Source organism: Tiliqua scincoides, chromosome 4, assembly GCF_035046505.1.
Source record: "Tiliqua scincoides isolate rTilSci1 chromosome 4, rTilSci1.hap2, whole genome shotgun sequence".
NCBI lineage: Eukaryota > Metazoa > Chordata > Lepidosauria > Squamata > Scincidae > Tiliqua > Tiliqua scincoides.
This window is the reverse complement of record NC_089824.1, coordinates 100,424,781-100,449,936: the sequence shown is the minus strand read 5'-3', so window position 1 is coordinate 100,449,936 and position 25,156 is coordinate 100,424,781. Positions and strand designations below refer to the sequence as shown.

At 42.7% G+C, this 25,156-nt stretch overlaps 1 protein-coding gene across 1 annotated transcript in view; it reads right to left on the bottom strand.

Annotated features, from left to right (window-relative positions):
* ADCY2 (adenylate cyclase 2) overlaps window positions 1–25,156 on the bottom strand; it is a 121,878-nt gene that overhangs the window by 77,375 nt on the left and 19,347 nt on the right. Inside the window, exon 2 of the mRNA XM_066623703.1 lies at window positions 22,604–22,801. Within this exon, the coding sequence (XP_066479800.1) occupies window positions 22,604–22,801 (198 nt within the window). The remainder of the gene's footprint in view (window positions 1–22,603; window positions 22,802–25,156) is intronic.

Sequence of the window (25,156 nt, the reverse complement as noted above, 5' to 3'; positions counted from 1 at the left end):
TTTAGTGGCCTCCGCTAGTCCCAACCCTTCCAGGGCCTCTCCCTCCCCCATCCTACCCTCTCTCTGCCCTCCCCACACCCAGAAACGCCTCATCAAACCCCTGCACCACTCTGTGCTTACCTTAGTTCCACTGGTGGATGGGTCTCTGCCTGCAGCATTGCCGGGGCAGCATAGGCTTCCCTGCCAGTGCAGCTTACTTATCGGGTAGTGCAAATGAGCCAGCACTGAGGCATCATTGGATTGGACTGCCCGAGTACATGTAGAGGGGCATGTGAGAAGATCTCCTACGCATATATATGATTGGGGAACTCATCAAGAAGGGAGAGAGAAACCAAGACAGGAGCATGCTCATCTTTAAGTGCATGGGCAACTGTCCAGTTGGGCAATTAAAGTAGCATCCACACTGGTCCAATAATTACATATAAGAGATGACACATCACAAGGAGATGACAGTATGGCACAAACAAATCTTCAAAATAATTTTTATGCATATATTCATTCTTCAGCTCTATAACCAGACCTCAGAACCATGCTGAGTAATGCTCCATTAAGGAGCATAAGTACTCGCACACAGACACATGCAACAAAAGCTGATTTGGAATGGAGAGGAAGTGGGGGGGGGGAAGCATCTCTTTCCAAGCGTCTTGCTTCTCCATTTCAAATCACCCACCACTACCACTTCACTGCCTACACAACTGCCTTTTCAACTTGGAGGCAATTAGGGGGCAATTAGGAGTGGTGGGCAGAGAGAAGGTTCAACAGCTCTCTTCCTCTACTCGTCGTATCTATACTCGATCCACAAAACATGCTTTTCCACATGCAATATTCCAGAGTCTGTAGTGATGTGGTATGTGGGACTATTTGCACATCCCAAATCTTGCAAGTGATCCTAATTGTCACACAATAATTTAGAAAGGAAGTAAGTGCACTGCAGAAGTAGACGATGAGGAATAAAAAAGAGACGGAATATATTATGGTTCCATATTCAGAATGTATTTCCTTCAAATAGTTCATCTCCTCTCTGACAGTTTCTGCAATAAATATTATATCATCTTATATATTGCATTATCATTTGCTCATGGAGAGAACCTAAACCCTGTTCAATACATCAAACAGACAGCATCATAAGAAAGCAGGCTAGAGCCTATTACAGCCCAACATGCTTGAGTGAAGATATCTTTAAGAGAGGAATGTTATTTCACGACTTCTATTGCCGGCTCTCGCTCTTGCTCGCTCGCGCACACACACACACACACACACACTCAGGGGTAATAAAAAAACAAACCCAAGAATATTACTCCTTCTCTTTCTGTCAACTGGTCAGATTAAATATAAACCTAGGTCTCTGAAACCTGCTAAAGATGTCAGTTGAAGTAGCATATGCACTTGATTTTCGTCCTACAAAATGGTCAGCTTTCACCACCAGAAAAACAACAAATGTTCTTCCCTAGCTAGCAGGGTACTGATACAGACAAATATAGTACATGAAATATGAAACCTAACATATTCATATTCCACACACAAACAGGTATAACATCTTGGTGTAGAAAGATTAACTGCTCTGCTTTGGAGCTCTCTGTAAACCACTGGGCTACAAAGTTCCTTCATGGGAGCTCATTCTAAGGTAAAACATGACCAGAATCAGGTTTATTAGCTCACATGGATATTTGCCTGCACAGTAGGGGCTCCTAAATAAAGCATCATTCCTTCGCTCCAGCATGTCTTGCTGCAACCAGAGATCTTCCTGCATCCCCAGACAAACCTAAGAGTACTTAACATTTTTTTCCACACCAATCAAGACTGTTGCTAACTGCAGACTAGGCCTTTGGATCATGCTCAGTCATTTCTCTCTTCCCACATCCCCCTCACTACTTTGTGACTTTTTATTGGACCCTGATAAGTTTTATGCTGCTGATTAAACAAAGAAATGCTTTCCTTCCCATACCTCATGAAGGATACAGGTATCAAATTTAGACCTTCCCTTTGGTCATCCAGAGATAAAGGGGGAGACCACTGCCAGAGACCAAAAGTTGCTCCTACTTCTCTCAGCACTTGCAATCACAACTGACCAACCTCCAGAAGCTCTGCAGAGAGATTTTTATAGCCAGGGCCAAAACCCCATCCCTAAAAGCAGCAACTGTTACCCTGCACATGCCTGATCTTGTCTGATCTCGGAAGCTAAGCAGGGTCAGGCCTGGTTAGTACTTGGATGGGAGACTGCCTGGGAATACCGGGTGCTGTAGGCTTATACCATAGTCTTTTGAGACTGAAGGTTGCCAACCAGAAGTCAGAAGATAGCTCAGGCTTGCCGGGGTCCTAATGTCCTCATTTCCTACCATCCCCTTTCAGGTAGACTATGAAAGGGGAGCCTACTAATGAGGTAGGGTTAAAGCAGCCACCTCAGGTAGCAGATTGGCATGTGGGGTATCCACCTGTCACCTCATCGGCCACCTCAGCCGGTTTGCTGCTTGCCTTTCTTTTTTTGCCTCCTGTGTCTTCTCTGAATGTTTAAAAAGAAACAAAAAACCAGGAAGAGCACAAAAGTTTGTGAGGTGACAGAGTGGTAGTATAGGGCATCTCTTGTGCTTCCCCAAACTGCTACCTACTACTATAGTAAATATACAGGCAGACATTCTACAGGAACAACATCAACAATCACTTGCCATGCGTGGACTGCTTACAGCAGTGGTTCTCAAACTTTTTAGAATGACAATCTGTTGTGACCCACCAGAAGTGATGTCATTAACCTAGAAGTGATGTCATGGCTTGAAGTGACATCATCAAGCAGGAAAAATTTTAACGCCTTCATATGACAGAATCAAATCAATCAATCAAGTAAACCAAAAGTTCACAATAAGTTTAGTTTAAAAAATTATTTAAAATAAAGAAGAACCCTCCTACCCCTCCCAAGTTGTTGCTGATCTGTTTATACACAGTAGCCTGTTAAAAGTACAGATCTGTAACATTTCCCCAAATGCGGTCACATACCATGTCTAACATACCATCAAGTCTAATATGTCTTAAAAATAAAATACACATTGAAATTAATGGGGACCTACCTGAAATTGGCTCATGACCTACCTAATGGGTCCTGACCCACAGTTTGAGAAACACTGCCTTAGAGAATGTGACATAAATTCCATACAGATGTGTTTCCCAAACTCTCTGGGAGTTTGGGAGGCACAGTAAGTCTTTGTGGGGGAGGGGGGAATGCAGTGATGCAATCCCTAGATCATGCCACTTCCAGGATCACTGCAATCCAAGGATCACAATCTTTATTTTTACATTTTCTGAGGATTGAGGAGCCCTGCAGAGGCTTCCATGGGGCTTCCCACACCCCCAAGAGGCTGCTGCCAGTAAGTACAGTGAAGCCCCTGTTGTCCCTGGCAGCAGTGCAATAGTGGGGATCATGTTGCTGTGTTCCCCTGTCCCACCCCTTAAAGGGGCAAAGACAGAGCTCCTCAGGCTGGGGCGCTCCAACACCCCAGTTTGAGAACTTCTGCCATACAGCATATGTATGTGACTACAACATACACCTGTGGTGCTTAAATAACTTCCACCTGATTCTACAAGCACTTTCAGTCATGGACAGTTATTTTGGTTGGCTGACACCAATTGCTTGTTTCTCAGTTAAAAATAGCATCAGCAGGTGAAGGAATACGCAGAGCTGTAGCAACTATTTGATCCTTTCAAAGCATTTAACACTGCAATGCTATGTAAGTCTACTCAAAAGGAAGCCCTAATGAGTGGCATGCCCAGGAAAATGTGTTCATACAGGATTGCATCCTTACAGAAACTTCTTTGAAATATTAAAATCATACAGAATTAGCAAATATTAAAACGGACATGACCTGATTGCTACTGACATTTATTTTGTCAATGAATCTATGGAATTCAGTGACAATGGATACAGTAATTACATATCTTTTGATTACATTGAAGAAAAAAGCAATCTGAGATAACATCTGAGCAGGGTGACCAGATACAATGGACAACGGAGTGCCTATAACTTTAACCATTGTATAGAAGAGGAAATTTTGGCAGGTGCTGCTTTTAAAACCCATCCATATTGAGCTGCACCTACCAAAATTCCTCTTCTCAATGGTTAAGGTATAGGCACTCTGCCAGCATACTGACCACTGAAAACAGCAAGAGTTAAAAGCCTAATGATGCATAAAGATACTTGATGGATTTTCCTCCCAAAACAACAAAAGAACTCCTAAACCAGTGGTTCCCAACATTCTTTCACTTGTATACCCCTTGACAACCCATTTCCATAAATTGTATCTCTCATATTAGCAAAATGTTTGCATTTAATATAGTTGCTCTTATTTCAAATTTATATGTTTTCAACTACTGAACCAAATTGTGATAATACACAATTTGATGACCCAAAACTAGCAGGTTAATGGGACTTTTGCAGCCAAATAGCTGTCTTCCTTCCTGCCTTGCCAGCCCTGCAAGATATTCTAATACAGACCCGCCTCTTTCTGCCAATATTCAATTTTTTTCAGTACCCCTAAAAGTCCTGGCAAGTACCCCTGGAGGTATATGTACTCCAGGTTGGGAACCACTGTCCTAAACAAACTAGAGTTATTGAAAACAATTTCATGGACATAATCCCCAAAGAAACTGAGATATTCTTGACAAATATTAGGTTTGTCCTCAATACACTGGGAAGATTTTAAATGACTGCAGTTTGGATTGAAGCTCTAGCTCATTTCTTAATGGATTTCTATCACACTTCGGGTGGTGGAAGATGTCACCTGGTTCCTTTGTGTCAAACTTGAGGGAATATGGGATGATTTAGATTTTATGACCAAAGAACATTCAGACTTATAGTGGTAGAACACAGTCTCTCTTTCTTTCCCAACTACTCAGGCACTGCAGAACCTCTGTGCAAATAACACTACAGAAATGAAAGCAGTGTATCCTGAACACAAGGCAGTGATCTGGTGTGGGGAACAGGAGGAATGGACCACCAGGCCATGCCAGCAGGTTTATACCAAAGCTCAGAGGTAGAGCAGGACTCAAGAGAGTCAGATGTTGGCTTTCCAGAACCCTGGAACAGTCCCAGGAGGAAGACAACTTGTTTGAACAAGGATCTGATGGCAACTGAGCCCTTAGATGCTCCCTGGATCTTACTATCCACCCACTCTGCCCTTTTGCTGAGGAGTGGAAAAGCTTAAAGGGCCAGCACACTAGGCTGGAGCCTGTTACCTTTCATCTCACTCCTGGCAAACTGTCTGCAGTAGCAAACAGGCTCCTGGAAACATAAAATCCTTAATAGTGGTGATGTTGACTCTACCACAGTATCTAGCTCAGGAATTTCTAGTTTGGGGGTCTCCAGCACAGGGGAGTCATTGGTTGCTGTACTCAGGCTGAGTGCCAAGGTCCCCATCCAGCACTTTTGCACCTGCACTTCTGGACCTTCTGACTCAGTCCCTCTTCCACTCAATTAGTGTTGAGAACACTGTTGGAGGCCTTGGTCATGACACATGGAGGGAGAGAACAGGATTGTTCCTGCTGCCTCATCCCTGCCCCACTCTCTACGTATTTACTGGAATACACAGCTTATTGTGCATGGCTCCCATGCATATACTCAATATTCATAGGCTCTAAATGTGTGATCTATACCAGGGGTGTCCAAAGTTTTCGGGAGGAGGGCCACATCATCTCTCTGACACTGTGTCGGGGCGTGGGGACAAAAATAATTAATTTTCATTTCAAATTTGAATAAATTTACATAAGTTTACATAAATTAATATACTTGAGGTGGAACTTATATGAATGAATGAAGGTCTTGCACAAAGCAAGGCTGGCCTTTCCTTTGCTGCCACTACTGCATCACAGATGTGAAACAGCAAGCAGTGGAGGTAGCCCTCATCCCACAGCTAACGTGAGAGGTCAAACCGTCGCCCTCACGCTGAGAGCAGTTGCGTCGGGCCAGTGCGGGCTCCAGCAAGCTTCCAGAGGGCCAGAGGCTCATTGGAGACTGGAGTGTCCCTGAGGGCTGCATTGGGAGTCCTCAAGGGCAGCAAGTGGCCCCAGGGCCGGGGTTTGGGCACCCCTGATCTATACCCTTCAAAATGGAGAACACAGATTGCATGTTCAGAGCCCATGTATGGTCTAAGTTGGAGGCAGGGTCAGCAGGCACAATCCCATCCTCCCTTTACACTTTTATGCTTTCCTTTTATCCGGTTTGAGCATCTGCAAAAGGCTAGACAGTTGCTCAGTTGCTAAAAGTATTTTATTAAAAATAATAAGATATTCAAACAAAGCTTAAACAAAGTTGCTTGCACCAAGTGATTTTTATCTCCCAATATACAGTATTACTGGTTCCAATGTTTTCAGGAGTTTTATGAAAACAGTAGCAGCTTAGGGCTGTCTGAACTTCGCTTCCTATGCAATTTCCTTCACCGCCAATATAGACCTTTGCCTTATTTTCCTGAAAAAGTAAACCAACTAATGCCTGGATTACTTTTTATTACATCTTAACCAGCCTTCTCAGTTAATCAACACAGGATTCTGCCATCATACGAGGGCCTATATTTTCTTTGCAAGAACATCAGTTTCATATATAAAGAAGCTTTGAGTCCAGCAGATTCTCTTTCATCTAATCTAAGTAGACTGAATTTTGTTATACTGAGCAAACTCAATATGCTCATTTATTGCTTCCACCTCATATAAAAAAGACTCTTGAAAGAAGCCTTCTTTACATCTGCTTTATGACCATATTGCCTTGTACTCTGCACCACTCCCGGTTCATTTAGGCAGTGGGGGATGGCCTATATCCCTCGACACATGATGCCTCAGACTTCACAGAGACCATAAGCAGCACCAACAGTATGTGTTCATTTTTGCCCCTCACAAAGTCATGCCACAAAGTATGAGAGAGAATGAGAAGCTGGATCACTTGTTTGACCTGAAGCCTACTTGAGAAGAAACCGTGGCTCTTGTGATTGACATTTGCTACAGAGAGGTTATTCGGCAATGACTTGGGAAAGGGCTTTTACTGCTAATGTTGTCCCAATTGCTCCTAGATGCACTCTCCTGCTCAGGGCCTAGGAGAGGGAGGTAAAGGGGGTAATTTGTACCCAGGCCCAGGCTCAGAAAGGGGGCACAGGAGCCATTAGAGGGGGCCCAGAAAGTTCCTGGGATCTCACCTGAACTTGCTGCCAGCACATGATGCTGGGGCACAACCATGTGCATGCAGTGTTAACTGCTGCTGCAAGCCATACACATCAGGCCCAGGAAAGCATCCATGACCCTCCTTAACACAGTGTTAATCTGGGAGGAACCTAGCCTGCTACAGTAGCTCTTTGGCTTGTGGATCCCATAACCATGAATGTATAGAAGATCAGGGGCACAGCTGCAGAGCTACAGTTGCTGCAAAAGTTCATTTTGGTCCATTCTAGAGCGAGCCTAAATACGATGATGCTAATTTTCTGAAATCGATTTTCTATATTTCAAAGATTTTAGAGAAGAGTGTGTTTGGTTTTCCATATTACTTTATCTAGCTGCTAGTGCTGCATGTCAGGTAGACCTGGGTTCTTCATCAAGAAGCCTAGTAGACCTGGGCTTCAAAGACTATTATGGCTGTCAGCACCCTCCCCCTGCCCTATTCCCCCCCCCCCATTCTGCTTTGGGAAGGGGCCCAGAAGAAACTTAGTACCCTCTGATAAAATTCTTCTCATAGGCCCTGCTCCTGCTGATGACAGCCCAATCATCTCTTTGGTTTACTGGGGAGCTTGGGTGATGGAATAGCAAGGAGCAGTGTTTTGAACATTTGGAGAAAAATCAGAGTGGACATAACCAAACACAAGCTAGTGCACATTTGGGAAGTTTCTCCATGGTGGGGGAGAGAGATACTTCCCTGGCAACACCGAGTCCATTCAATGCCATCCAGATGATCGGTTCTATACACTTAATTTCATTTTTTTCCTCTCAAGATAGAGAAAGAAAGATTAAGAGATTATAGAGGTATTAAATGCTACACTCTTCCCAGGCAACGCAGTATGTTAAAATGCGAGACCTATAAGGTAAGATAGCTCAAGACCCAAGGGGGTATGATGACAACAACTTCCTTCCCTAAAAAACAAAAGATTGCCATGCTATCCTGCAGTGGTTCCTCTGAAAATGTTTCAGTCAACACGCTACAGGAAAACAACGAAAACGCTGGCAAAGAATCATTTCCAGGCTTTCTTATACAGGAAAAAGATTATCTACAACCTGCAGTGATTCGACCACTTCTAAATCTATAACAGAGTGGTAAAGCGTTACTTTGATGCAATAACACTAACAACTTAAATCAAGGAATGGCCAGCTTCTGTGTTCTTGAGGTTAGACAGACATTAGTCCAGAAGCCATAAAAACCCAGACTTCTTGCAAGAAGTGCCTGGCTGCCTTTCTCTATGAGCTTGGAGACTGGAAATAAGTGAGTTTTCAGGAATACATGGCAATGCATAAAGACAATTTATGAATGTAAATTGGCTATACATCTGCAGCAAGCTATCTGTGACATTACATCTTATCTGCTGTTTTATGCAACAAACTTGTGATCTTTCTAAATTCAGTGACATTTGCATTTTTATTTTTATAACTCAGATACTGCGAATCCATATTCCCTGCACCATGAGGCAGGTGGCTGGGGGCAGAGGAGAGACAGCAGGCAGTTTGGGACAACAAGCAAGAACATTTGGGCAGAACTTTCTTGGCCAGGGAGTTAGGTGGGTGTGAGAAACCAGTAACCTTCCACTTCCTCCTCTTGCTGCATTTCAGTTTAGGGAAAGAGCCAATCACAAAAGCTACCTGGCAGCTCCTCTGTGCTTGCTACAGTACTGTTTTGAAATGAAATTGTAACCTTGCTCTTAGACACAAACAAAAGCATGTCCTGTTTGGTCTACTCCTCAGTTTGTCCTATGTTGCCCCATCCTAGCCTGGTCCTTTGTTTTTGACATTTTACCTATTCACACTCTCCCCTCTCTTTCTTTTTCTTGCTTGCCTGACCCCTGATTGACTGCCATAAGCCTTGCTTCATACTTAGTTCCAGTTTTAGAACTTTCAATCGTGTATCAACCTCAGGGCAAACTCCATGTTGGAGAGAACATTTGGCATAGAGCCTTCCAGTGGCTCCCCTAAAGTTGGGCATACATTGGTTGTAGCAGCAACACCTACATGATGATGGAGGAGGAGTTTTTGCACCAGCAGCAAAAACAGAGTTCCTCTAGGCAGCAATTAGCTGCCATCCCCCAGCCCACAGCAGTGTTCTCAATGTACCATTGTTTCATAGCACTGTGAGGAAAAATGTTAGCTGGGCCCAATTCTTGAAGAAGCAGAAAACAATGACTGTTCTTCCAATGTCAGCAATAGTATTTGCTGGGGTGCCAGCATTTGCCCAGTGGTTTCAACCATTGACACCAGATCTGGCCAATTGCCCCTAGCTGTGGACTATAACACCACATGTGGACTATAACACAACATAGTTTCACTTGGGTTTAATTATTATTATTAACAACAGTATTTATATACGGCTTTTCAACAAAAAGTTCACAAAGTAGTTTACTGAAAAAATCAAATAACTAAATGGCTCCCTGTCCCAAAAGGGCTCACAATCTAAAAAGATGCAACACCAGCAGACAGCCACTAGAAAAGACACTGCTGAGGTGAGGTGGGCCAGTTACTCTCCCCCAGCTAAATAAAAGAGGAGCACCCACTTGAAAAAGTGCCTCTTAACCTCTTAAAGTGCCTCTTAAAGTGCTTAAGACTATCCTGGCTTATTTATTATTCTTTATTTAATTTATTTATTTATTTATTTATTTACTTACTTACTTACTTACTTACTTACTTACTTACTTACTTACTTACTTACTTAAAAGCTTAATACCCTGTCTTTAAAGCCTCCCATAGCAGCATACGATACAGTACTTAAAAGAATAAAACAGATCAAATAAAACAATAAGACAGCTAGTACTGTATTGTAATGCCGTTGTACAAATCGATGGTAAGGCCACACCTGGAGTATTGCGTCCAGTTCTGGTGCCACATCTCAAAAAGGATATAGTGGAGATGGAAAAGGTGCAAAAGAGAGCAGCCAAAACTATTACTGCGCTGGAGCACCTTCCCTATGAGGAAAAGCTACAGCGTTTGGGCCTCTTCAGTATAGAAAAGAAGCGCCTGAGGGGGGAGATGATTGAGACATACAAAATCATGCAGGGGATGAACAGAGTAGATAGAGAGACGCTCTTTTCCCTCTCACATAACACCAGAACCAGGGGACATCCGTGAAAGTTGAGTGTTGGGAGAGTTAGGACAGACAGAAGAAAATATTTCTTTACCCAGGTGTAATTAGTTTGTGGAATTCTTTGCCACAGGAAGTAGTGATGGCATCTTGGATGCCTTTAAGAGGGGATTGGACAAATTTCTGGAGAAAAAGTTCATTATGGTTTACAAGTCATAGTAGGTATGTGCAAGCTCTTGGTTTTAGAGGCAGGCTGCCTCCGATTGCCACGTGCAGGGGAGGGCACCAGGATGCAGGTTGTGTCTCTTGTCTTGTGTGCTCCCTGGGGCATTTGGTGGGCCACTGTGAGATGGGAAGCTGGACTAGATGGGCCTTTGGTCTGATCCAGCAGGGCTCTTCTTATGTTCTTAATAGCAATTAAGATCAGAAATAAATTATACTGTACATCAAAAGCCAAAAGCCTAATGAAATTTAAAAAACCAAAGTCCTGGATGCCCTTTTCAAAGCAGCAAGGGGAGTCATCCTGTGGACCACCTTAGCGAGGGAGTTTCTGAGCCACAATGCCATCACATAGAAGGCCCTCACCTTGGATCCTGCCAACTGATGTGTCAGTGTGAGGTCAGCAGGCAGAAACTGGGAGGTTAATCCCAACAGCCGGGCTCTGGTGGGCAAAGGCAATCCTTTAGGTAACCTGGGCCAAGACTGCTGCTGTTGTTACACCAACTACCTCCAGATCTTTCTCCATTCACCAGCTATTGATTAAATATCTTTGGGAAACCAACTTTAGCCATTTCTATCACAAATAACTGTAGCAAGAATAGTGGTCGTGAGACTTTTAACCTGCCCATTACAGCAATTTGTTTTTTCCATTAATTTTTCCAAGCCACTTAGATTTAAAAGATTTGTTGTTTTACTGTACTGGTGATATGCTACCCAAATTTCAAAAGCATAAAAGTGACAAGAAGTCAATACCACAGCTCTATATACTTTTAAACATGGTTTAAAGGCTTAGCGGTCTTCTGAAAGTACTCTCAAAACCTGCCACAAGCAGCAATAGCTTTGACTATTCAATTTACGTTTCATCTTCAGTTCTCAGTGTACTGATTCATGAGACAGAGTGATGTTCAAGTATGCTTTGAATCCACCACCTTGCAGAAATGATCTCCAAGAGCAATTTCTGGTGCAAAATAGCATTTTATCCCAGGCATTAAGAGACAACAGTAAGGAGGTTGGTGTCAGTTGCAGCTTTTCAGCTGTCTCTTGTGACATGTTTTGTTTCCAGGAAACAATTCTTGGCATATTGGCAAGCTACAAGTAGTCCCTCAAAGTTCCACTTTGACATCATGTCTTCCAGTCACTCCAGCTGAAAACATGAGCAGTGTTTTCAACTGGAGAGACTAGAAGGTTTGATGACAACGTGAACCAAAATGGCCAAGCAGCAACAGGCCCTGCATGCGCGCGCGCACACACACACACACACAGAGCTGGCCATATGATGAGGCCAGCCAAAACATCTACTTCAGGAGCACTGTTACCAAAGTGGCAAAATCCACTGCACTGCAGTAACTCTGCACTTCATCATCACCCTTTCCAGCCCACTAGCAGCTCCTTGGCAATGGATTTCTGTAATTCTGTCATGCTGCTCCACTCTGCCTGCCCAAAGAGCCTGCTTGCACATGTGTGCTCTGCAGGCAGTTCTGCATGTGTAAAGCAAACAACACAAGCAGTGGCAGAGCAGGAACCACTAGATACTTTGCAACTGAAATGTGGTATACTGCTGTGTTTCAGATGGGTGGGTGTGGCTCTCACTGTTGTCATCAGCTCTTCCATGTCTCCCTCTTTCTCTCTAGTTCCCCACCACCACTGCCTCCCAGAGTCCCCTTCTTCTCCCACAGCGGTCAGCCAAATACAGTTGCGACTCACATCAACAAGAACCCTCCATCCTTTGCTTGGCTCGTGGTCCATCAGATCTCTCATCTGCCTGTGCCCACTCCAGCTGCTTAACACCATGCGAGCGAAGGGCTCAATGTCTACATGCCAGCCTGCTGCTGTGCCTGCTGTCATCTGCTTCACCAGTGGGTCATTCTCCTTTTTCTCATCTTAGCCAGCTGCCATCCTCCCATCATGCACTAGCCAGGCAGCTTTTACTTTGTCCCAAGTTCTCCAGGAAGCTGTCACAGCCAGAAGAATTGGGAAACTTCATGTTCTTCCCCTCTTAACTGGTACTTGTCATTGTGCTTAGGATTGCAGACTTGGAACACAAGGGAACATTTCAGCAGGTGGTGTTGCTCCTGTCACACCCATGATATGGACACTCACAGAGTTGTAAATCCTGCTATGGTAGGATAGGGAGTGTCATTTTGTCCTTCACTTTAGGGGAGCAAAATGTGTGTGTGTTCGTATGCATCCATACACACATGGAAAGAGAAAGAGAAGCAAACAGATAGAACCTTTGTTTCATTAACATTGAATTTTGAGTCTAGAGCTAACATTATTTTCTAACAACGCATGTATAATACATTGTACACCTATCTAATTACAAACACTGCACATAAAATTCAGGGAATGTTGCATATTGCAGAGGTACAAATTCAGGTTTCAGCTGGACCAAATTCATGAGAGAGGGCATTGTAGAATGTTAATGATGTGATGTTATACAACAGTGTTACTTTTACATGAAATTCTAATCTTACTTTTAAAAGAAAACACACACACACACACACACACACACAGAGTGAGAGAGAGAGAGAGCTAAAGTTTTTTTAAAAAAATACTCGTGTGTCAAGCATGTGCTTCAAGAATATTATAGTACAAAAATAAACATATCCATTATAAGCAAATTATTGGTTAGTTTACATCGTTAGTTTACATAACATATACAATATGTTGCATACAAAGACTGCAACTGCAACCATCATATTCAGATTGTCCACAGAAGATACTGTCATCAACCCTATAAAAAAAATCAAACTACAGTTTACAAAATTTATATAACTGTTAGGCCATTGTAGGTGTAAAACCAGTTTGAGAATTTTCCCCCTTAGAAGGCAGAGTTACATTTTATTTATTTTCATTAACACTAGGAAATGTTGAATATGGGAGTCTATGGAGGTCTAGGTGAGACAATGCAACTGGGGATTGAGTTGGAGGGCAAATGAAATGAAAATGCTTATCGTTACTGGGCAGAAAGTGGTGTGCAGGACAGTTCTGTTATGGGGCATCTCAGAAACCTTCTAAGGCAGCAGGATCCAAATCATGGCCCATGGGCTGGATCTGGCATCAGGAAGAAACTGTCCCCACCTGACACTTTCCATTCTGCATTACAGCCTTTTATCTTTCCAGTCAATCTGTTTAGAAATTTACATCAGGCATCCGCTATGCCCCAATTTGTTGGTGGAGGCATCTGCCCGGCACAAATTTCTGATCAGAATGGTTGGAAATATAAGAGGTTGCAGCACAGAATGGAAAGTACTTCGTGGGGATGGCTTTTTTTTTTGACACAGTGGTTCGCAGTTTGGGGACCACTGCTCTAGGCTAAGAAGGCAATACAAGTTTCTATTGGGTTCCTGAAACTAACTACAAAAAGTGGAATGCAACAGTTCAAGCTGGGATCTCTCTTTTCCATCACAGTTGTACAGATTGAAACTATCAGTGTTGAAGGAATTATAATTGCACATTCCAAAGGTGCTCTTCCACTAACAATGAATGGCTGATAATTTGGATTGATGACTTTGAAAGCAAGTTCAAGAAAAGATAAATGAGGAGATTTACTTGGGAGAGAAAAATCTGAGTTAACAGATAGAAAGGACAGAGCAGATGGAGCAAACTGATTATAACACCACATTTTAAACTGCTCACTTTCCTCCCCCACATCTTTCTCCTGTCTTCTTCTGCTTTCTAAAACAACCTTACAGAGCAAAAGCACCCACAGTTCTGCCCCTGCCCCACATGTTTGCAAAAATCACTGTTCGCTACCACTGAATGACAGGTATTGGCAAATGCTCGTATCTTGAACAAAATCTCCATAGACACATTTTCTTCTGAATTAAATTTACAGGTCAAACCTAACCTGCACTGGTGCTGCCAGGCTGCATGGTCTGTGCTGTTTCCAGTGCAGATTAGGAGGAGACTGGAGATCTACTCAGGGCAAGGGGAGATTCATCCCCTTATGCAAAGTAAAGCCCCAGTCTACCCTATGGGTGTCCTTGGATCTGCACCAGCTATATAGTTGGCACAAATCTGGGCAGCCAGATGTTAACGCTGCAAGGCCAAGGAGGGAGGATAGGATATGGTGAAGGAGACCTGCACTGTCCCACTCACCTCTCAGGACTGTCCTATCCCATTCCACCCTCCTCTGCCCAAAAAATGCCCCTTCCCTGCCTCCGGAACACCCTTCCACCACAGGTACATGAGAAACTCACCTCTTCCAGTGTCTGGGGACCTTGCTGCAGCACCGGCAGGCCAACACAGGCTGTCCCGCCAGCACAGCTTGCTTGTGAGTCAGTGTAAAGTGCTTTATGGTGCTTCTACAATGGCTTGCACTTGCATAGCAACTGCTGTGCTGGTGCTACTACCGTATAGGATTGCACTGTGAGTTAAATTACGCGTATTTAAATTAAGCTGAAGGTTCCTTTGAGACCAAACTACTTACCAATAGAGAAGCCTGCCAGCTGCATCTGTGTGTGATTCACTGTTCTGGCTTTGCCTCCTTCCAGTCACTCTTTTGAGGAGGATGGGTAATTCTGTTGGGTCCATGCAGCCACTGTGACTCAATCATTTCCAATGCAGAGATGTACCAGAATTACTCACTCTGAGGAGGTTGCCTACTGCATCTCTGCATGTATTGCTGCTCTGTGCTTCTCACCTTCCAATGAGAAGGCAGTCAGTTTGGTGACGACACTAGAAATGCAGAGAATGAGCCGATAGGTCATTCTTGTTCTTGCACAGCCTGAGTACTCTTGCTCTTTCACAGTTTCTTTCTTGTTTTTGCAGTTTAGTTTCAAAGCAGTTCAACTGTAAAAGTAAAGAGTGCCACCTGTACTAATATGTCTTGGCTACTGGAAGTTTTGGAAAACACTACTCCAGAGCCTTTGGCCTTAATGACACATACTTCATAAGAAAAGGTAAAATCAAGACACATGTTTAGATGTGTGGCTCCCCTGTTCATCCCAGGCTCAGATGATAAAAGAGCCATGATCAACAGGCTTTGATGAGCAGTCAGTGCCAAGAGTTCCTTTAATCATTTATATCCACCATATCAACTGCACAACCTTATCTGCAAGCAGGGGACATGACAGCTACTAGCATTTGCAGGCTGTATGGAAGGACCTTTTCAAAGCACCCCATTAAGCCAGGCATGAAGACAGGGCTTCAAAACAGTGCTGGCCTCATTCCAGAATACTTTACCTGAGGAGGGCAACTCTTCCTTTGCTTTACCCTGCAGACTTTAAAAACCCCTGGCAGGACCTGGCTTCTATGGCACTGAGGGCAAGGGCAAGTCACAACATTAAAAAAAAAATATGTACATAAAGCAAGTGTTCTGGCCTAACTATGAAATTTCTTTGTTAGTAGTGGCTGGTCTCCTTGCAATTCTTTTTTTCAGATCTGAGTGACAGTGCCCAAGCTGGATTCCTACCTGATATTCTTCAGGTCACCAGTTCAAGGCCTGCTGTGGGCTCAAGACCCAGAACTTCTTCACTTGTTAATTTTTTGGGGTATACTTGTATACACAAGAACAATCAACAGAGAGTTGTGAGCGACTGCAGCTTCCAGCTGAGCAAACACTTAGCGGCAAACCTGGGTTTGCCCCTGCATAATGTGTGAAATAGCTTTTAAATATCAGTTTGAGGTATTTTTATTCAGACTGCCTTATAAGGGATTGTTATGATTTAAATCATAAAGAGATTTATTACATCTATGGGTGCTTTGCCAAATACTTTTAAACAGTGATTTTCTACCTCTGTCCATAGCACACTGGTGTGCTGCAAACTGTCCACAAGTGTGCCATAAGAGTTTGGGAAAGGGTCATTTAACAGTAGGGTCATTGGGGCATGTGAGCCCTCCACTGACAGTGTGGTACTGATGGTGTGCCTTGACAATTTTAGTATCTTGGCAGTGTGCCGTGAGATTTAAAAAAAAGACGGTTGAAAACTGTTGCTTTCAATGGTTTAACTCATTGGTTTCCTAACTTTTTGGAATGGAGGCTCCCCTGACCTACTGGGCCATTGGACATGGCTCCCCATTAGGGCTACAATCCCATACATTGTATAGGGCAGTGGCATTTCAAGAGGATTCAGCTGAATTAACATGGTTTTATTTACTTATTGCCCACCAGTTGCAACAGACTATGTTTCTGCTTTGATGGCTAAATTCAAAATAAATATTCTTTCTTCTCCTGTACATACAAACCCAGGTAGAAAACTGATCTCACTTGGAGGATCACTTCATTTATTACATATTTAGATGAGCACCTAAGGCTTTTTTAAGTGTACAGGTATAACCTAATTATCCACAGATTTTTTCACCTGCAGCTTTATCTCAGCGTTATGAGAACGGCCCTTTAAAAAAGTTTAACAATAGCCTCATTAATTCAAGAGAGGGCAGCTGACAATCCATCAATCATTCTCTCTCCAAATCACTGCAAGGCAAGTGCCCTATCCCTTCCCCCTGAGCATGTGAAAGAAAGATGATCACTTTGCATTGGTGAAGAGAGGGGTGAGTGAAGTGCCTGGAGAGACTGATTGATGGATTGTCTGCCTAATGACTCTGTCTTACATCAAAGGTCAGTAAGGCTGTTTTTAAATAGCCTAGCACATTTTTTTATAATGGATTTGTTTTAATGCAATTTTTGCCATTCACCTGAGTTCTGAAAATAGAACCCCCACAAATAATGAGACAACCTGTACACCTATAAATTATAAAATATGATAATAGCAAAGCATATATCATCACCATATCCAGGAGCCTTAATTAGCTGCAATGAACTATACGCCCCCTAGTGAATTCATGTTAGTCTATGCAGAATGGTGAAATAGCCCATGGTGTGTTACACATTTCAGGCACTAAAGGCCTTTCAAAAAACTCATTCACCTTTCAACTGAAACAACAGCCTAAAGAAACAGTAATTGCTTAACTTTTTATCTCTTCATAGGATGGCATTCCCATAATATCACAACTAAGGCTGAGCCAGAAATCTTGGCCACTCTTTAAAATTGCTTCTGTTCAGTAACAGATCATGACATCTATTTTTTTACCATTCACTTTTAGAATTTCTATAAACTCTTTGCTGTCAGTCATTTAATAGTATCGCATATCACAGACAACAAAAGAATTTAAAGAGACAGACAGAAAAAAAGCATTTGTAGGTGGATGCCATTGTTATGCTAGCTGCTCATGGCCACAAAAACACTGTCATGATAGTCCGGAAATGTTATGTATTGATCATAAATATTCATGTGTCTTGCTGTACTTTAAGAATATCAAGTTGCCACAATTCTGAAAACCTGAGAGTTATATCCCACATATCTCCTTTCAACCATCTTTGCATTCTGGGCTGTGAAATACAAGTGGTCTCCTTGGAAATCAGCATTAGATTGCTTTCAGAGTTAGAAAAGCCCCTTAATATGTCCTTGGAGCCTCCAATAGCCACTACTTGCTCATAGCATCTCGTCTAATCAATTTCACTACATTTGTGAAGCTCTATAAAATACTAGTCTTTCATCCCCCATGGAAAAATCCAATAAATACCGAAGCAGAAGTTTTTCAAATCAGACAAATACCAATTGTATAATAGGATCAAAAAAACTTCACTTTAAGAGAAGATACTTAAAAATTCACTCATTCATCAAAGGTCTGATAAGTGTAGGCTAAGCACTTCCCTTAACTTTCACACCATGGAAGCCAAAAACACATCTGACAATCTTACATATGGAGTTTGCTTACAACTTAGCTTACACTTTCCCTTGGTATTCCAGCCTCTGCAGGCTGGGAGAACAATGGTGCACAAGGCACTATGGAGGCAGTAATATCCTGCCTTAACACTGACTTCCTGCATCTCCTGTATCAGTTTCCCAAAGTGTGAGTTGCAACCCACTTGTGGTAAGTCACTAGCTGGGCACTCCTGCCTGCACCTGGGAGTGGTTGGCTCCAAATTGGAGACATTCTGGAAGGGGAGCGCCAGCCCAGCAACATTGCTGGTTGGAATGACTTATGGGGTTCCTCTGGAGGCCTCCTTTTATGGAAGAGTGCGGAGCCACGCATTCACATCCTGCTACCGCAGAGGGCATGAAGATGGCAGGATTCGAAGTGGCGCCAACAGCAGTAAGCAAGCAGTGGGGGCAGGGCTGGGAAAAACAGGGCAGGTAGGGGGAGGAATGGGGAGGGGGCTGGTGGATCTGGCAGCAATGACATACGCCAAATCTTATTCTCTCCTTTCCAAGGCTGCAGGCCCCCTTCTTCTCTTCGGACTGATGATGGAGGTCTGAGGAGATTCATTCGCGGTTGAGGGGCATATGAAGGGGTAAGGAAAAATAATTCCCTTTTTCTCTCTGGAGCCCCCCAATCTTAGCCCCCCCCCCCCACTGGATAAAGTGCATGCCTTTTTGGGGGGGAAGGACAGGATTGGGCTGCTACAGTTTTTCCTGGAAAGCAGAGAGGAAAGGCTGTACTACTGCAATATTGTTCAGGGAGAAAAGGCTTGATTCTGGCAACAGATTAAATATGAGGAAAAAAGGAGAGCAACAAAGAAGTGTCAAAGATACAAGAATTGAGCATGGTGCAATTATGGGAGGGTCAGTGGTTAACACTGTCTTTGAATGTTTTTGTAGTAAAATTTGACAAAAACTACATGGCTGATCTTATGGAGACAGAAAGGCTTACTTTCCTGCATTTGTTCTCGATTTTTGCTTCCATTCTTTAAAACTGCACACAGTTCATTTTTAATCCACTAATGCAGGGGTGCCCAAACCCTGGCCCTGGGGCCACATGCGGCCCTTGAGGCCTCTCAATGTGGCCCTCAGGGAGCCCCCAGTCTCCAATGAGCCTCTGGCCCTCTGGAGATTTGTTGGAGCCCTCACTGGCCCAATGCAACTGCTCTCAGCCTGAGGGCAACTGTCTGATCTCTCGCGTGAGCTGTGGGATGAGGGCTTCCTCCACTGTTTGCTGTTTCAGGTCTGTGATGCAGTAGCGGCAGCAAAGGAAAGGCCAGCCTTGCATTGTGCAAGACCTTTATAGACCTTGAGCTATTTCAAGACCTTCATTCATTCATATAAGTTCATCTTTAATATATTCATTTATGTAAACTTATGTAAATTTATTCAAATTTTAAATGTAAATTAATTCTTTTTTTCCTCGGCCCCCAACACAGTGTCAGAGAGATGAAGTGGCCCTCCTGCCAAAAACTTTGGACACCCCTGCACTAATGCATGTCCATTCCAATGAGTCACTGGAAAGACAAGGGTTGCTGCAGCATATTCCTGCAACTTTGGTGGTTGCTCAAGAGCTAATTTCCAGATATTCTGCTGAGTTCTGAAAATGCTACTTCAAAAAAAAGTTCCTTCAAAATTCATGTGATCTTCTCAGCATCCAACATGTTATGACAGTTGAACAAGACTCACAGCTTTATGGGTAACTTGCCACAGGCATTTCAGATACTCTCAAAGTTAAAAGCACTTTTGTCTCTTCCCACCCCTCTTTCACACATTAGCTTTAGTCTACCATCAAATTCAATACTTAATGTATTCATTTCAAATTTCACCCAGCATTCCCCAACAATGTGAACCAAATAGTCTAACAACCACCTCAATAAAACAGCAAACTAAAACAAAAACAAAAACATAAGAAAAATAAAGCAGCAGCCATATTCCCAATAAGTTATTCACTCTATGGTTTGCATAAACCATAGTTTGTCAAGTTCAGATGCAACAGCAAATTGCAGTTCACAGCAGGGAAAAGGTAGCTAATTCCACCCCTTGCACATGAAAGGGTGGGGCACACACTTGAGGTTTGCCAAAGCTCATGCACAATAATCAAAACCATTGCTTCGATGACTGTCTGATCCAGACCATCCAGATAGACAGTGAAATTAGGCATGGATACAACTGAAAGAGCACATCCTAACAATTCACACTACATCTCCTTAGAACTATGTAATCGCATCTTTAAAAAAATCACACACTGTGACATAGCTTTCTGTTCATCTCTCTTCTTCCTAACAGCTGTTGTAGCATCATGACTGTGAGTGTGAACTGTGAATACAGAACTGCATCACAGGCTCAAATCACTCCCCACTGTCAGGGCTGTTGGTGGTTATATCCAAACCCTACCCTGAAAGATATATTCTCCAGCTTAAGGTCAGTGGCTTGAGCTGGAAACTGAAGAAACTGAAGCCTGAAATGCAGGAAGCTGAAGGTCCTGCAGTCTTTATCAGGTGAAACCAGCCTCCTCCTATTGAGAATCCTGCTATCCAACTGGGATAACCCAGATAGACAATCCAGCTGCCTATTAATTTTAATGCAGCTTGCACAGGAGAATTAGTTAAGACATATCTCAACACTCCCACTGAAACCAATGGAACGTCCACACATTCCTGAAGCAGACTAGGAATTTGTTCTGTGGTTACTTAACACCCGCAGCCAATGAAAAACTCAAGGAAGAGGAATGTGCAGTCAATTTTCCACTCACACGAAATGCCAGTTGTCAATGGAAGAATTATGCATCTTGTGTATTACACTACATTTATCACAAGTTGTGGAGTAATTATAAGGACTTTTTCACCTTGCAGAGATATTTCCCAGTGAAAAATCAATCACGTAAATTCACACTATACCTTTTCAAGATCTTCTACACACAATAATTACTGCTTTACCTTAAAATACTTTCATGAATATTATGAGGAAATAAAAAAAAAGGCAAATAGTATAAAGCAGGCAACCATACAGCCATGTGGTCAGCTGACAACACTGGAGGATTCTGTGACTCAGCTAAACGGTCAGCTGACATGAAGGGAATTATTCTTCTTACCACAACAAGATCCTACAGAAGACTAGCATTTCATACTGTTAGTTATGAAACACAGATTTTCTTAACTGCTAACGCATGGCACAGACGATTAATGGGAAGGACTGCATTGCATATCCCTCCATCAAATGAGGTGTGGAGATTGGAGATGTATGATTGGGCCTTCTCAGAAGTGATTCCCAGAGTTCACAACCCAACTCACAACCCAGATAGAAAGGCAAAAATGTGCATGCTTCTTATGGTGTTACTGAATATTACCTTTGTCCATAATGTTTTATTGTGGAATGCCGGCTTAGTTTGGTTTATTTGATTGTGTAGTGACTATAAATTGCAATGTTTTACTGGATGTTATAAGTTGGGGTGCTTGTTTTTATATTTGCAAAAAAAATGAAATAAAACCAATTTTAGTCAATAAAACAATTTTTGTTGTATATTGCTAAATACCATCAATTTCATCCCATGCTGCACCAACTGGCCATTCCTCAACCTCTTCCACATGCCTTCTGACAGCTCCAGTGGTGCAAGGTTTGCTGGGGCACAACTCTTCATGCAGACATAGCCTGTAGGGGCAGCTTCCAGCCCCAGCCTGAACAAGAAGGCTTTCCTCACCCAGCTGCCATGCCAGCAAGTGCCAGGGCCAGCAAGCTTAGGTGCAGCTCTGGAGGCACCATCAGGTAGCTCTCGACCTCACCCCGCTACCACACCAGCAATGTATAAAATTATATATATTTTCAGATTTAGAACCAAATTACAACTCTATATTGGTTGTGGACTGCAGCTATTAAAAATAGATAACTTTTTTTAAAAAAATACAGATTGGAAAAAATATTTAAAAATTAAGGTGTTTGGAAAAAATAAACACAAAACACCACATTTTGCATTTTTATTCAACAAATAAAATCCATTTTCACACACTCCTAGTTATAAACTACTCTGAACACACTAACTAGGTGGAAGAAAGAGTTACTTCAATCAGTCAATCAATAGTTATCTGTTTACTGCTCTCTTGTACAGCTCCCAATCATTTCCGATGAGCTTGAGCAGGATTTCCTGCTGGATTGTGATCTGATTTAAAAGCAAACAAACAAAAAACACCATTCATATGTATGTAACTATTGCTAACTATGTCCCCTACTTAAAAATCCAGTCTTTTTCAAAGAACTTTTTGAAAATGCACGAGCCTTTGCATCGAAGCTTTCCTGCCTATACCCTGAAGTCTTGATTGCCTAATCTTCAAAGGCATACATTCTTTTTCTCAAACCTCTATAACCAATCCTCAAAAAACAATTTACTCCTCCCCAAACTGGCAGGAATAAATTTTCACACACTCACACACAAAAATCCTACCTGGTCCCACGGACAGATGATTCCTCCAAACCACATGAAGAGGTATCCCATGGCAACCAGACAAACCCAGACTACCAAGGAGAAAATACGAAGGAACTTCTTGAATAACGGCTCTATGCAGGCAAGGACAAATATGGCAAAGAAAATTGCCAGGGCTGTTGGAACAGTTATTAAGAATGCCACATGGTCCTCAGTTTCCTGAAAACAAGAAGAAAGGGAAGTTTACAAGTTAGTCCATGAAAGACGGAAACAACATTTGTCTTCATTATGATGCTTCAGTAGACCTTCTACTGTTCTATTTGTCTACATAGAAGACCTATGTATATACAGTATACAACACTGCAACATTTGTCTTCTATATACATTGTAGCTATGTATGAGCTAGGATGCAATGAATCATGAAAGCAGTTCCAAGAGCTCAAAGAGGCTTTAGGTTTGCTTCTCCACAACTACCATTCCTGTCTTCCATGTTGAATGCCAATGCTTTTTCTGAAAATAAAGGACATTTCAGAAGCATTTCTGTTCTATGTCAGGGTGGTAAGCTGTTTTAAAAAAAAGAAAAAGTAAAATCCACTGAGCTAGCTCAAGACCCCTGAATGAGTCTAAACTGCTCCCTGGTTAAGTGCCTAGTTATAAGTGCATTCCCTAGTGCCTAGGCCTTAGTACACTCCAAGAGCAAAGACCAATATAGGCAAGCCAGTGTTTCTCAATGGCATGGAAAGTAAAAAAGACCATGGTGCTTGATTGGTAGAGTCATAATTACAGGTCAGATCCTGGTATCCACAATGCATTCTGGGGCATGGCTGGGAGGAGCAAGGAACCTCCACGCAACCTAGAAGTGGGCCCTTCAGCCCTAAGAATAGTTATGGAGACTTGGAAACTACACAGTTTTGCAGCAAAACCACAGAAGCCCTGATTTTCATGGGTTTTTTGTTTGTTTTAAAGGCACTTAAACTTGGACCCTGGTATCCACTAGCATCCACGTTAATTCAAATCTGCAGACCCACGGATACTGGGGTGCAACTGTATTCAAAATTTTTCCCCAACAATACACACATGATCTGTTATATCATACTAACAATGCTAGACCTCAAGACTACTTCATTTCCCCATATTTGTCTTTTACACTCATACTTCCTCACCCCCCTCCAATAAAGCTACTCTTCAGGATCCTGACTCTTGACTTCTTTTTGAGGAGGAGCAAAGGAGAATCACAGGCACACATCTGAGCAGAAAGAAAGTGCACTTCCACTTGTGCAATGAGATCTTGGGATTCAACCCATTCCTTCAATACATATTCCTTTGAATGTGTTAAAGTGGTTTTTAAAGTATCGGCTAACATCTTGAAATATTCAGCTATATAACCACCAGGACCCAGAGTTCTACTCGTTTTAAGTATTTCAGTTTATGAACTCTCTCATCCTGTACTATAATAGCAACTATAAACTCCTTGTCTTCACTGCTTGGTTGCAGAATATATAATGCATAAAATATTTTTAATATGACAATTCTCTGCCTTTTGTGAAGCATTTGATCCATAATAATTGACAAATACCTCTGCAATCATACGTTCCTAATGGCTAATCTGTTAATTGCTTTTTTCACAGGAGGAATTGAATCTTTCCTACCCTTTTGGCTAATTTACATACACTTTTGTGCAAGGTATGTTATATTTCTTTACACTGAATATGAATCTACAGTGCACAACTTCAGCTTTTCAAGTGTTACTTAAAGTTGACGTATCTTTAAAACCCACACGGAAACAGGCAGGCCAGCTCACCTGCCTCGTATCCACTACAGGGTTGGAACTGGCTGCGACTCAGCAGGCACAAGGAGAATTAATTCCCCTTACCTCGGGTAATGCGGCAGCAGACCCAATGGGCTACTCAGATCTGCCCCCCCCCAAACCAGTGTCAGAATAAGTCTAAGTTAACCTGCAACAGAGATTTCACTAGTGCAACTCTGGGTGGACCCCAGAAAACTAACGGAGACCTAGAAGGGGGATAGGATATCAGCTGCACTGCTGCCATGTATACCACTCCCTTTCAGCCCTCATTCTGCCAGGTTTTCTCCCTGTTCGCCCTTCCCTGTCTCCCTCCTTGGCGCCCATGCTGACTTATCAGTGCTAGCGGTAGTGGAGAGTTTGCTAGAGGGCTGCCACCACCACTTGCAGCAGTGGTCCAGCTGCTCCGGATGATGTACTACATTTGCAATGGCTGTAAAACGCCTTACACTGCTGCTGCGGCAGCAGGTGTGGTCTGGTGGCTGAGCAGAAGGCTGTTGGAAGAATGATAAGCAGGAATGGTCCTGGTTGAATTTTGGATGGGAGACTGAAAGCTGATAAAGCTGTCATGAGACAACAGATTCAGGAGGAGTTGGCTGACATAAAACGGCTCCTACAGGAAGCTTGGAAGGCATACCTAGAGCCAGATGTGACAACCATGCTGTGAAGGATTCCATCTGGAAGAAAAGGGTTCTATGAGCAGCCTGTAGAACAATTACTGTAATAAACTCATTTGTTCTCTGCTATGGAGCTTTGCAAGCTGCCTTGGG